The following is a 14770-nucleotide window of genomic DNA, read 5'->3' on the forward strand; positions in this document are numbered from 1 at the left end:
CTTGTTCAGTGGATTCAGAGTGGATTTCAGTCATTCAGACATTTAACAAACCTATACCATGTTTCCAGTGACAGGTGTATTACAAAACCCCAAAAGTACCACAAGACCTTCTCTGCAGGCTTTGGAACATAGGAAACCGTAGTGTAAAGTGCAGGATGGTCATCCCAAGTATGTTTCAGGTAATAGACTGAGCTACCAGGACCTATAGAGAAGAAACACCATGCAGAAATGGGAAATAACAATGGTGCAGGAAATACTAATGATTGGTGAACTGAGTTAAACTGGAACCTTACAACACAGCATGTTGCCAGGCACTAATGGTTTCCCACTGTCGCTACTTAATGTTACACAGAAGTAATAACGCTATCCTGTTTATGTGGAGAGTGCCGCTATTGATTTTGTGACTCAGGTTGTAATGATAAATCCTCCTGTGCAGCCCCAGCATTCACAAGCAGTCTGCCACTGTCTTCAACCGGACCCAGGTCTTTGTTGGTGCCTTATGCCTCAAAATGAGGGCCATTCTTTCTGGCTAATTCACTCAGTTTTGTAGTGGACATGCCCAAACAAAAGGTCCAGCAGAAATTAAGAAGGGACTACAGCTGGCAATTAAACCCCTGCTAAGAAAAGTGAGCAGAAGGCATAACCATGAGCTAAAAATGAGGTCCTCTGCATGATTCTGGTAGCGCCTGACAGATGTAGTGCAGCCCGCAAAGTGCCAGGACAGAGGTCCTGAATGAACTTTCAAACTCTTTCCCACTATCACTGTTAATTAAGGCTCTCTGCATGGAACGCTAAAGCCACAAGAAGGCTAAAGCTCAGATGGATCTGGATCTTCCCTAGCTCCAGGCCCCCTCTTCTACACATCAGAACTCCGCCACCCCTTTCCTGAATTCTAAAGACTCACATTCCTATCTGTCCTGTGTTGTCTGCACTCTAGGTTCCAAGCTGCACATCACTGATGAAGTCCAGTGGGGCTGAAACTGGGCTTGGGTGTTTTGTGGTTCTCTTCAGAGAGGACGCGGCCTGGCAGATTGGGATGGCTTGTCAGGAGTATCACAGTAGGCAAAAAAATATGACCTGAAATTCTTCTCGGTCTGTTGAAAGTGGCTGAGAATTTTACAACCATTACATAATTACTTTTTTTAATGTGACACCAACTCCACCCATGCCTCCAACACCAGCAGACACCCATAGCAAGTCCTTCCATTATATAACTGTCCCTCCCCCACTCTCAACTAGGGAAACCACTAAGGAATTTGCTGTCATGACTCATGGGTTAGCCTCCTGACTAGTCTTTCAGTCGTCATTCCTGGGGTCAGCAGCAACTCAGTACATAGTGGTAGACTGCAAGATCACCATAACTATTCTGAAAGTTTATAATCCTATCATGTAGCCAGACTGGCCTACCCATTTACTGATCTTCATCTGTATTGCCACAAAGATCCATGCTACTCCGCCCATCAGAGTAGTGAGGGATCAAGCTACTCTTTGGAAACAGCAGCCAGTGGATATGAATGGACCTGGCATCACCCTGCCGAGCTATTGAGCTACTTCATGTTCTTGTCCTAACCCTGTGAGGGTGCCTGTCAGCCATGGCCTCTCCATGGAGAAATACCTCTCAGGACCCTTCAGGACACCATTTTCAAAATGATTAATCTACACCACATCATTCTAGACTACACAGACATCAGGCAAAACCCATCCATCCACCTGACCAATCATGTTGTATCCCAAAGAGCTTACTAGCATGGTCACCTGTCTCAACTCTGAATCATCTTCCTTACACATCATCAATTCCCCTCATGCCTTGCCCACCTACACTACCAAATTCCATTCTTACTTACATGTACAGTTTCATGGTACAGAGATATGTAACCACTTTAAGAGAGAATGGCAAGGAAAGATGGAGTAGTGACTTTTAAACTCCACAGCAATATAATTTTATCAACTAAAACAATATATTACAGGTGTGGATTGACTCTAGGACAATGGTGTAAAGAGGTACAACTTTTTTGGGGGAGGAGAAATTGACATGTTGTGTTACCTATACATGTGTAGCTCTCTGGTGCTAAAAAGTAAAGCCTCACAGCCCTTTCGGGGTTCTTGTTCCCAGCCTTTAAGCACTAAGGGCCTGATCATGAGTGCGGCGGCCCACAGGACCGCCGTACCCGCAGTGGCAGTCCGACTACCGCATCCTTGTTTGAGTTGAAGTATAGTGGTGCTGTTGTAAATGTGTTTGGCTGTGTGTGTTGTGATAACTAAGTGTTATTTGGCACGTTTATCCAGAGTTCTTCACAAAATTTTGTGCCTGAAAAACGTTGCGCAAAATACAAACCTGGGTTGTCCAAAGATTTTCACAAACACCAAGGACCATGCATATAAGTTCCATTCAGATTAATTATATAGAGATTTTATTTATGTGGATATTTTTTATTTATTTTTATTATTTTTCAACAACAATGGAGACTTCGGAAAGGCACAAATAGGATAATCAAAAACATGCCATGTAAATAGATCAACACTGTGTCCTGGAGAACAACGTCCAGTCAGGAGCCAAAGATAAATGATAAGTTAACAATTACATAGCAGTGGTGGTGGTGAGGTCTGTGTAGAATTCAGCTGGTGGGGTTTGGGTGGTGGGAGGTGTGATGAGTGATCAGTGGTTTGGACATAATCATCTGGGACACTTTAGCCTTTGTTTTATATTTGTTTGGGAAGCTGACACTCTACAGCTACTGCGCATGAGGGAAAGGAGCAGGGTGGGGATTGGGAACTGGGACACTTACATTGAAAACACTGAGGCCAAAAATGACAAAGGCCCAACCCGAAAAAAACACTTCATAGATCTCACAGGAATATCCATAAGAAGGTGACACGGCTGCTCACTTATGCTGAAGAGCATAAGGGCACCCTCATGGAAAAGATCCCCTAAGCGGTCAATCCCGGGTTCCCGCCATGGTGGCAAATCGTGTCTCCCAGCCATTCCCTGGATGCCCGTGCATTGCCACATCAATATTGACGGTGAGTAGGGGACACTGGGTCTCCTGTCGTGGACAAATCCTTGCCAGCATGTTTATGTCACCACCCTCTGGCATGACTCCAATTGTGGACAGTAACCCTGATCTGTCAGCCATTTATACATACTCGTCCCTTCCAGGAGCATGCAGATTTTCGCCCGTTCGGGGCAGGGAGTCGCATTCACCCAACGGAGTGGCTATTGCATAGTACATTTTAAAATTTGGTACACCAAGCCCTCTTTCGACAAGGGTCTCTGTATAATGGTCAGGGCCACGTGGCGGCATCCATCCCACATATCAGTTCCAGTTGGAGGCCATATAGCTCCTATAAGATATACTTGGGAAGCACAAGTGGCAGTGCTGTAAAGAAGTATAATGAGATAAGCAGTACGTACATTTTAGCAATCTCCACTTGCCCCAATGGAGAGAGGGGCAGCACACGCCAGAAGGAGAGGGATTCCTGACCTATCCCATTGCCCTATCCACATTACCTTCCTTGAGGTCTCAGTCTGTGTGGTATATCTGGATACTTAGATATTTAAATGTACTGTGATACCATTTGAGCCTGTGTTCCGACTAAGCACCCCTATTAGGTGCGAGGGTTGCAGTGAGTGGAAACAGGCACAACTTGGGCCAGTTGACTTTAAGCCGGAGATGGCCCTGAATTTGTACAGCAAGAGCATCAAACCTGGAAGAAGGTCCACAACTTTGCATAAGAAGACTAGGGCATCGTCCTCATAAGGTGACATGATGTGGTGGATACCTACCTCCAGGATTCCCCATTCCTGCACCTGCAGGCACAAGCGGCAGGCCATTGGTTCCATGGCTATCGTGAAGATTAGCGGGAATAACGGGCATCCCTGCCTGATGCCCCTTTGGTCGGGAAAGCTGTCCGGGATCGTCTGACCTATCCTGAGTCTTGCTGTTCATTCAAGTAAAGTGTGTGGATCCAGCTCCGATACCACGGTCTGAAACCCATGCTCTCCAGGGGCATAAATAAGGAGTTCCATCTTGAGGAATCAAAGCCCTCTTCTATGTCGAGTGACCCCTCTACTCAGCTGTCTGCTTTGGATGGGGTGTGAAGTATGAACCGCAAGACCCCCCAAATGTTTAGGAAGGTGCTTCGCCCATGTACAATTCCTGATTAATCATCATGCACTAGGCTGCTGACTATGGGAAATCTATTGGCAGGCACCCTTCCCAAGAGTTTACAATCGAGGTTAAGGAGGGATAACGGGCAGTATGAATGAAAGTCTAAGGGATCTTGGCCAGGCTTGGGGAGGACCATAATTAGTGCCTTTTGAAGTAATTCCGGGAGCTGGCCATTCGCCTTGGCTTCACCGAACACTTCCAAAAGGTGTTGGGTGATCAGGGCTGAGAACGTTGTGTAGTATTCAATCGGCAGCCCTTGAATGCTCAGCGTCTTGTTCTGGGCGATTTGGGCTATGGACATCTTTATCTCTTCCCACTGGATTAGTTCATCCAGTTCAGCCTGTTGGAGTGGCGATGTGGGGCAGTGATAGTCCACTCAAGAACCCATGCATTAGATCATGAGGGGAAGCATCCCCAGCTCTGTACAAAGTAAGGTAATAGGTTCGAAAGGCATCAATAATATCAGCTTGTGTGACTACCAGCAAGCCATCATTGGGGCTGATGGCTCCAACACAAGCGCGTTGTTGGCCTTCTTAACTAGCCATGCCAGCATCCTAACCAACTGGTTTCCCTCAGGATGTGACATGGTCAAGCGACACTTGTAGTGGTGTCTTCCCAAGCGTGTTTCTGCCACCCTGTGCTGTTTACCTAGTTATTGGAGTTGTTTAACCTCCATGGTGCGATTAGCCACCTGCCTCTCTGAGGCGCAGTTCCCTCTCAAGTGTCATCAGTGCCTCCTGCAGTGCTTGGCAGACCCTTCATGTGGCGGCAATGCAATACCCCGTGTGACCACTTTGTGTGCATCCCATTCCAGAACCCTGGATGGGGTGGATCTTTTGTTGAGGGCGAAGTATTGAGTGATGCACTTCAACAGATCTTTCCTGAAAGGGGAAACAAGCAGCGCTTCGTCTGCAGCCATCAGGTGGGTATCCTGGAGCATGGTGTGCCCTATTACAGGGCTAATTGTAAAGGACAGTGGTCTGACAGAATGCGGGCCAAGTACTTGTAACGTATAACCTGCGCCCTCAACTATTTGGTACATAAGATGTGATCCAGTCTATTGTGAATATCATGGACAGGGGAATACAACAAGTACTCGAGGTCTGACGGGTGCCTAGGTCGCCACACAGCATATAGTCGTCTTTGGTTCAGCCAAAGTTGGAAGTGTTGTGCCGTTGTGATTCATGCTGAGTTACTCAAAGGAGAGAGAGAATGATCATAGTGCACATCCGGCACACAGTTGAAGTCCTCATCCTAGATGCCCAGTGTGGGGATCCCGGAAAAGTGCAGGAGTGAGTGTGTCAAAGCGGTCCGACATACTGGAGTTAGGTGTATATACCCCCACTAATGTCAGCCGGGCCCCGTCTAGGTCCCCTTCCGTTATCACATATCGTCCTCTGGCATTAGTACTGTGGTTATCTACCACGTAGGGGACCCCATGGGTGAACCATATGATCACCCCTCGCACATATGTCAACAAGGGGGTGCCATAGACCTGTCCCCACCACTTTGTTTGGACCTTGTAAAGTTCTGTGAGTGTTAAGTGTATTTCTTGTATTATTGCAATGTGTGTAAAACGGAGCTTGAGGAAGGCAAAAAGCCTGTATCGTTTAGAGGAGTAGCCATACCTTGCACGTTCCATGTTATCACGTTAAATTGTGGGGTAAGACTATCTGTGTGTGTTCCTGTGGTGTGTAAAGGTGGTTTGTGTTCCAGCCATCGGGCTGATGCCCCAATCCACCATGCATGCCTTGTCCAGTGCTACTCATTCTTGCTTGCCACATCTGTCCCTGACACTGATGCGTACACCAAAAGTGTCCGGCAATGTGGACAATCCCCATGAAAATAAACATAGATCAATAAAATCGCATAACAACTGTTGCCCCTTAGTCAGGTGACATTCAGCTCCCTGGCCACACACCTGCTACAGGCAACCAATAACTGAATACAATGACTGAGTGAAACATGTTCACTTTAGAGTCTCTGAGAGGCATGTAAGATTTAGGCCTATATTTATACTTTTTTATTGCCGGATTTGCGCTGCTGTTTGACGCAAAAGCGGCGCAACCTTACAAAATACAATTGTATTTTGTAACTTTGCGTCACTTTTGCGTCAAAAAGTGATGCAAATGCGGGGCTAAAAAAGTAAAAATATGGGCCTTAGGGCCAGATGTAGCAAAGGATTTGCGCCTTGCAAACGGCGAAAATCGCCGTTTGCGAGGCCTAAATGCCTCTTTGCTATGCAGAAATGCATATTGCGAGTCGGGACCGACCCGCAATATGCATTTCAGAATCGCAAATAGGAAGGGGTGTTCCCTTCCTATTTGCGAGTCTGAGTGGTATGCAATACCATTTGCGACCGCGTACGCGGTCGCAAATGGTATCGCAGTTACCATCCACTTCAAGTGGATGGTAACCCACTCGCAATTTGGAAGGGGTCCCTGAATGGACCCCAAAATATTTTTTCAGGGCAGGGAGTGGTCCAAAGGACCACTCCCTGCCCTGAAAAAATACCGAAACTAAAGGTTTCGTTTTTTTTTTTAAGTGCAGCTCGTTTTCCTTTAAGGAAAACGGGCTACACTTAAAAAAAAAAAACTGCTTTATTGAAAGCAGTCACGAACATGGAGGTCTGCTGACGACAGCAGGCCTCCATGTTTGCGAGTGCCTATACTCGCTATGGGGCCGCAATTTGCGACCCACCTCATGAATATTGATGAGGTGGGTCATTGCGACCCCAAAGCGAGTTGCAGTCGGTGTCAGAGACACCGCACTGCATACCAATTTGCGAGTTGCAAATTGCGAGTCGCATGGACTCGCACTTTGCAACTCGCAAATTTTTTATTTGCTACATCTGGCCCTTAGTGTCCACCTTCTTCTTCTATCATCCAGCCCACAAGGGTTACAGTTTTGCACCTTGGTGATACACAACCTTGCCAGTGGTCCGTCCCTGCAAGTATGTGACCATGACGCCCAGGCGGACATTTGCTACAAGTCATGCCCGATGTGTGAGTTTTGGGCACATGTGAGTATTAGTGGTCGAGGACCCAGAGCCACTGGTGTCCGAGTCAGAATCCAAGGGCTGCCCAATTCGCAGAAGGGCAAAGGGGTTTGTGCTGTGCTGTGAGGCCTCTTTCATCACCTGGGCCTGCCCTGCAGCTGCCTGATCTCTAGTGGGGCGAGTTTTAGCAGTCTTGCCTTTCTGTCCCCTAGGCCGGGGCACCAGCCATTTCCCATTGACTGAAGTCTCTGAGGGAGTCTGAGCTAACCCCTTGGAATGGAGCCAAGTCCACACATCCTCCGGGGTGGGGAAGACTTGTGTTGTTTCACCGTCGATCACCTTAAGCTTGGCCTGAAATAAAAGTGCATATTTAAGGTGCAATGCCAGTAGGCATTGTTTAACCCTTATGTAGGATCCATGGAAGTGCTGTACTTCTGCTGTGAAGTGCAAGGGGCCCTTTGCCCAAAACTGCTGTAACACCAGGTCACTATCCGATAGTTAAGGAGTCGGGCAATGTTGGGCGTCAGTGGGGCTCCCTGGGCTGGTGGCTTGCCAAGTAGTCCTTGTGCCTGCTCCACTGAGAACAGTTTTGGGAATCTATTCGCTAGCACTGCGTACATCAGCCATGTTTCAGTGATGCACTCCACACTAGGGCAGTCCGACCACTCAGGAAATCCCAATAGGTGGACATTATTGTGCCTCGAGCGCCCATCTGCATTCTTCACACTACAGTGACGTGAGGCCACCTCCTCACCCATGACCTTCAGTTGCACCTGCATCTCCTGTGCCGTGGGTCTCGTGGTGGTCCGCGGGGATTTTGCTTCATCTACTCGGTCAACCAGGTTTCCTTGGTCTGCTGGTAGTATGTTCACATCTAGGGAGATGTTGTCAATTTCGGTCTCCAGCGATGTTTTAGTGTCCAGGGTCACGTAAAGTACTTTCTGAAACTGGGCAGAGTGTGTGTGAAGAGTGGCTTTGAGGTGACTTAAGGGCCCATATTTATACTTTTTTAGCGCTGCATTTGCGTAATTTTTTGACACAAAAGTGGCGCAAACTTCCAAATACAATTGTATTTTGTAATTTTGCGCCGTTTATGCGTCAAAAAGCCGCACAAATGCAGCGCTAAAAAAGTAAAAAATGGGCCAAGGTGTCTAGGGCTTGGTATGAGAGAATAGAGGGTGGTGCTGGCCCACTGGGTTTCTGTGCTGGATTCTTAGTGGTTTGGGGTTTCACTATCATGATATCCCTTAGTGTGGCTTCACCAAGTGTTCATACAAAGGGGTAGGTGTGTTGGCTCCCCACCTCTTCCGGCAGGATGCACACATAGTTCCCGGGCAGGGGAGAAAAAAAGTGAGTCTCCATCCCCAGTCACCAGAACCCAGGCCTGAGATGCTGCTTGCGGCACTGCGTCTTGCAGCAAACAACAATCACTCACGTAAGGGGATTCTGGTTGGTGGATCTCCGCTCTATTTAAATTTTAAGGGCCCAGAGTGTAATGTATAACTTGATAGGGGAGGGAGGTCCTTGCCAAAGCAGTCCACCCACTCTTGGGCTGCAAGCACAGTCCTTGGTGTCACAGGGTCCCACTGGTCTTAATTTTCATACTCTTGTCCATTTCCAGGCAGCTGTGGCAGCAGGAGAGCCAGTGACAGGGCGGACCTCTGTGAATTGAACCTGCGTTGGGCTGAATATCTGGCTGGCAGATAGCGGACCAATTATAAGGCGATGGTGGTCCTGGTGTGCAGGGAATGATGCCCAGGGGGCAACAGATAAGGATATAGGCATCTTCAAATCACCGCGGGCCCCAGGCATGCACACAATGGATGCGCATGCCCTCCCGGGCTAGGCTCGACCTCATCAGAGCCGGCCAGCTCACTTCTTCGTAGGCATACACTCTCATGTGGCGTGGACGCTGTTTGGCCCCTGTGTCTCTGAGGTGATGACGAACTAAGCCTTCGCGCCTCCAAAGTATCCTCAGTATGACGACTCTGTGCCCCGGTACATGTAGGCCTTTGCGGCTTCTGCAGTAAGTTGGGGAGCGTTCACCCTTAGAGGCGTGCCCCAGCCAATCGTCTCGGGCCTCCATTCACAGGAAGCAGCTGCAAGACCACCGGGGGACTCCATGCAGGCTCTCAGGGACAGCGCGCTCTCACTGCTGCAGAGCGCTCCGGTCCCCTCACTGCCGCACTAGTGTTGTGGCTTCTACATTGCCCTGGAGTCGCGCAGTCAGATGCTTCACTGTAGGCCTCACTCCCTGACCGCACCCCTTGCTCTCAGGTCTGTGGCACAGGGGCAACACTCACGTGTTTGCCCTGCAACTTATGTACTCCTGCGGGGTGGGCAGCCTGTCTGACGTGTACTAGTATTTTTGGCTGGATGGGAAGGATAGATAAAGGATTGTTTGCGGTCTTGCTGTATAGCTCGTTAAAGTGTGTCTGATGCTGCTGCCATCTTGGCCATGTCCCCTCCCCCCTTTTATGTGGATATTTAAAAACAATCTGTCTTTTGTCCTCCCCTTTGAGCTTACTTTGGACTACACTAGTCTAAGTGGCAATCAGGCAGCTAATTTTTGGTATAGGATGATGCTATTTTAAGTAGCACTCTGAACTTACAAATGGCGTCGCAGGATGATAAATCTCCCTCTTCACTTTTCTTGCTCACATAGGTTACAGGCTATGTTGAGTTGATGATACAAATTGGACTATGAGTTGTGAGAATACATGTGGTCCACAGAAAAATTACATTTGTCATTTTTGTTTTCTAGTTTGAAGGTCGAAAGTACTGCGAGCATGACTTCCAGATGCTGTTTGCACCCTGCTGCGGATCATGCGGTAAGGATCTTATTTACAAGACTTGTCTTTGTGGTGTGCTCTTTTAGTCGTCAAACAAAGGTAAGAAGTTGCCATTAGACAAATGCTTTGTTCTCTGTGGTGGTGATGAGCAGTTGCTTTCCTGATGATCTGTGCCTGGATCCATCACAAAGAATGCTGTTTTGGCACTCTTGTCTAATATTGATTTCATTTTGGTAGTTTGAAGAATTTGGTGTGTATTGGCTTCCATTTCATGAGGGTAGTCTGCTACAATATTCTTCGTTTTTGTTTTGGTCCCATTCTAGGACATTGTGTTGTTGGAATCCTATTGGGCTTTGCTCGGTTGGATTTTTACTGTGGTTTCCTGCAGAACATGCTTATTCTCCTCTAGAATTCTGTTTTTTGATTACTGTATGTCTGCTTAAATTCCTATTGAGGGTGATGTACTAAGGCATTCCACCATCTCCATGCCTGATTCCTTTTTCTGGTATGGTATGGTGTTCTGTTGGGCTCTTGTAAGTCAACTATTGATTCTTTCTATTGAATGATGTTTTGTCAAATCCTTGAAGGTCTGTACTACGATAATGAGATACAGATGTGTACTTGTTTTCCTTTGTATAACATATTTTCTTTTATAATCCTTTGATTAACTGCTGCATTTATTTCACTTTGAGAGGTTATGCTATTGGACTCAGCGGTATCAACAGGAAAAGGTAAGGTATGTGTCCAAGGCCTTAACCCTAGTAGTGGATCCAAAACTGATCACCAAATGACACCCCTTTTGCACTTGACACTTAAGGTAGCATTATCGAGTAGACCAAGGCTAACTCAGGGAGATGATGTTGGGTTAGAATGACTGAACTGAACATGCTACAAATAAATACCAGTAACAGAATGTGCAGTCAGTGTTCAGTCTTTTTTTTTTTCTTTAAAACAAAAACCTTTACTTTGAATCAAACAACACAATACTATGAGTTCATAAGCAACAGATTACTAAGGGCATTTTCTTTACTCTGAAAAGAAGCATTTCTTTTTGCGAGTGGTATGTACCACACTTGCTGGGAATACCTTTGCTAAGTGCTCTTGCACTCTGCTGCTTTTGCACTCTAGGATTCCTGAGGGAGGCATTCTGGTTTGGATGGACTCATATCCCCAGTCTCCATTATCAAGAGGGTCAGGACTGAAATTCCACCATCCCCCACCCACTGCAGGCTCCACTGTAGTTCCAAGTACTTTCGATGTTGTTCATTACCTCACTAGATGCCAATGAAACAGCGGTCTTTTCCCCTGCCTGATCCACTGGCTGCGGTGGGATTTGCCACGCAGATTAAGGCTGAGCAAAGGCAGTGTCTGCACAATTTTTGCAGATGATGCTGTAATTGCAGGGTGCTCCTTAATGGATCAAACACTTGGAAGGACTTCCCTGGCCCCAGAACAGAAAATACACATAAACCTGTTGGTGCCCACCCTAGATGAGAATTCCTTGTTGCTCTTGGTGATGTCAACCATGGATGATACTGCTACCCCTTGTAAGGGGTCATGACCTTGTTGTGCTTGGGTGCTTTTTGTAGCACTTAGCTGTGCTGAATTGCTGATTTCTTCTGTCTTTGTAAGTATACTGTTCATTCACACTGTTGTGACTCCTCAGGGACATCTGCATTGGCATACAACAAGCTTCTTCCGCCTCAACTCCTTCATGTTCTCACTTGCCTGGAGCAGCATGCCCTAATGCAAAGACACCACCACTGTCCCTCCTAAACAGTTGGTTAGCTATTTTTCTAAGTAAAGTCCTGACCACTCTTTCTTGCAGTTCAAAGCAGAGATACCCATGTTTCTGGTCTAAACCTGGCATCTGGAGTTGGCGATGGACACCACAACCTCCTAACTCAAGTAGTTTCTTGATCTCACTGGTTTGGCTACCCTGAATGCAGAAAGGCAATCTTGGTATATTGATTGGATATTTCTGACCACTTCTATTCTCAACTTACAGACTGACTTTGTGTGATGCATTTCATTTCTTTGATCTCTTCTGGACTGTCCTGCACTTTAGCTCTTTAAGCACAAACCGATCCAGAAAATTGTCTTTTTCCAGAGTGTGAGCATAAAGGTGGGTTGATCTGGGAATCTCTTGACAGGAAAATCCCAAAACATATCCACAAAAGATGTTCATCATATCCTTCTTAACTACCTATGAACCTTTGGGGGTATCCCTTAAACGTGGATGGAAACTTGCAAGCTTCAAAGAGACCCGCTGTCTCATACATTTTGTCACCTGACCAACTACAGAGATTCCTGGAATTACTTAGAAAGTCCTCCAATTCACACTGACCCTCTATCTTAGTTATTACTTGGATTTTGTTGATATAAACTAGAAACCAGTGTGACCATGGACACATGCACCACATACATTCCACTCACTTCTTTCACCCACACAGATAGGTTCACACATGTGACATCCATACTACGATAAGTAACAACCATGTTTTAAGAGACTGGAAGACAATGTAAAAGTAGTGGGGAGGTCGGTAGTCCACTCTCCCTAGAAGCCAACAAGTAAATATTCAACCCGGCAATTGTAATTGCTTTGCTACCACCACTGTCAATCCTGTACAGCACAGCAGGCGAAAAGTAGTCCCTTTGAGTAAATAGAAGTTTCACATGGTGTGTTCTCCTACTCACAAAGTGATGCTCTGGTTCCCATTCCATATCATAGAACAGTGCCACATAAACGATAGGTGAGGTGGTCGTCAAAGTGCTGCAGTTGGTAATGGAGGATTCGAAGCACGTTATTGCGGTGGTCAACTTTTTTGGACAGTTTTGATATAAATAGTATCTGTTTTCAATGTCAGAATTCGGATGATGAGCTGGTGCCTTCCAGTCTTGAAACAGAGCATCAGTTTTGTTTGAAAAACTGACCTGCTTTTCCTGTAATGAAATCATGGAATGTATGTGGTTTATATTTAGCAACTTATTTTCTTATGATGCATAAAATCGAATAAAAACTAGTAATGTATGTGTTTAGCATCACAGTTTTTTTCTTGCAGTTTGCTTACTTATAGCAAGGACTAAGTCCAGTGCTTAATTTGTGCTTATTGTTTCCGGTGCTGAGCACCAGCACTTATTTTTGAGGGCTGGCGCTTATTCTTCTACCTCAAGCATTTGCTGCGAGCAAAAGACACATATGGGAAAGACGGAGGAAGAGAAAAATGAAAAAGCGTCACAAAGGTAGAAAGCAGAAAGCTGCCAGAGTGAGCTGAAGGGGCAGGGAGTGGCTGTAAATGGATTAAAGAGGCCCGAGATGGCTTCAGGATTACCATGCCTCAGTATTTCGTGCTCGCATTTCATTGCAGCAGCCACGGGTTTAAGAGGAGAACTTCGGGCACCAGCACGTTTTTATTTACAAATTAATCACTGGGACTAACCATTGACTCACATTGATGAGAAACTATGGTGAAATACAGTGTTTTAGAAGGTAAGTATGTGACTTGGAGTATTTGGACTGCTTGGAATTGTAAACATGTGTGCAGAGTGTGAAAGAGGGAGAAGAGTAGCACAGAGTTGTGACTGTGGGACAGAATGAGTCAGTGCAGAGAGAGGAATAAAGCTAGAATGATATATTTGCAGTGCTTGAATTGAGAAAAAAGTACAGATACCCAAATTGAGTGTGCGTGGTGATAGGGGCGGGGTTTGAAGTGGGGTTAGGGGGCAGGGCTTGGGTGAGACCTAAAGCAGGGCGAGGATTGGGGCATTGAATGGGATCAGATTTGCAAGGAGCGCATCAGCGGCGCATGGGGATCATTGAAAGTGGCAGGTCGTAGTGAGTGGGTTTCCTCAGTCATGCGGAGTCAGTGACTCAGTAAGGAGACAAGCAGGGTAGTGATCGGACACTGCTCATGTTATTCCAAGAGATGCTCAGTAAGGCACAAATAGGCGATCAGTGGGCTATCATCAGAGGTGGATACATAGGGCAGTGAATGGCCTTTCTCAGGTCACATAGAGAGTCAGTGACAGGTTGGAAGTGAGACATGCAGATTGGTATGTGAGCTCTGGTTCTCGAGCCTTGCTGGCTTGTTGCTCCTGGTGATGAGTCAAGTGTCAGAAAGAGCTGTGGACTTGGGAATGCACTGTACAAGGATTAGGAGTGACTCACCTACTTCTCTTTCCAATCCTCTCTGAATTGTTTGGCTCCTTACATCTCTCCCCTCATTATTTTAAGGACTGGGACACCTGGTATTTTTACATTAGTCCTGAAACCGTAGGTTATCTGTTGGGATTGAAGAGTCCTCTGCATGGTAAGAGACTTGTACCCCTGCCTTGATTTCCCATCTGTACTGTTGTCTGGTTCCTAAATACTGATCTTTTGTCATAGCCAAACACGGATCATGCATGTGCGCAATGAGGCAGGCTTGTCTCAAGGATTGCAGTCTTTTTGGACTAGGAAGGATGCCCAAAGTGCTGCACTCATAGTGGTAGAAGGCTACCATCTTCACCAAGAGTTAATCAGTCGTGGCAGCATCAGGGTCGGCTTTAGAGCGGTGCGAGCGGTGCAGCCGCACTGGGTGCTGACCTGGATTGGGGGGGCGCTGACCTCAAGGGGGGCGCTTTGTTTAGCATTAAAAGTTCATTGTGCGCCCAGCCTTCAGGAAAAAATTAAAATGTCATGATACCTCTTGTGATTACTGTTCCTGCTAGGGAGAGAGATGGGAGTTTTTTCTAAGGGCAGCTTTGACTTGCTATAAAGTAGCGTAGGTGGTAATGTACCTGCTGCAAAGAACAGAACTATATTTTATGTG

At 46.5% G+C, this 14770-nt stretch overlaps 2 protein-coding genes across 2 annotated transcripts in view; one reads left to right on the forward strand and one right to left on the reverse strand.

The window, feature by feature from the left end:
• LOC138265748 (adiponectin-like) overlaps window positions 1-14770 on the reverse strand; it is a 390833-nt gene that overhangs the window by 260102 nt on the left and 115961 nt on the right. The gene's annotated exons all lie outside the window — the stretch shown is intronic.
• The window catches only part of LIMS2 (LIM zinc finger domain containing 2), a 360835-nt gene that overhangs the window by 57185 nt on the left and 288880 nt on the right, over window positions 1-14770 (forward strand). Inside the window, exon 3 of the mRNA XM_069213748.1 lies at window positions 9932-9998. Coding sequence (XP_069069849.1) covers window positions 9932-9998 — 67 coding nt within the window. The remainder of the gene's footprint in view (window positions 1-9931; window positions 9999-14770) is intronic.

This window comes from Pleurodeles waltl, chromosome 11 (assembly GCF_031143425.1).
Source record: "Pleurodeles waltl isolate 20211129_DDA chromosome 11, aPleWal1.hap1.20221129, whole genome shotgun sequence".
Taxonomy (NCBI): domain Eukaryota; kingdom Metazoa; phylum Chordata; class Amphibia; order Caudata; family Salamandridae; genus Pleurodeles; species Pleurodeles waltl.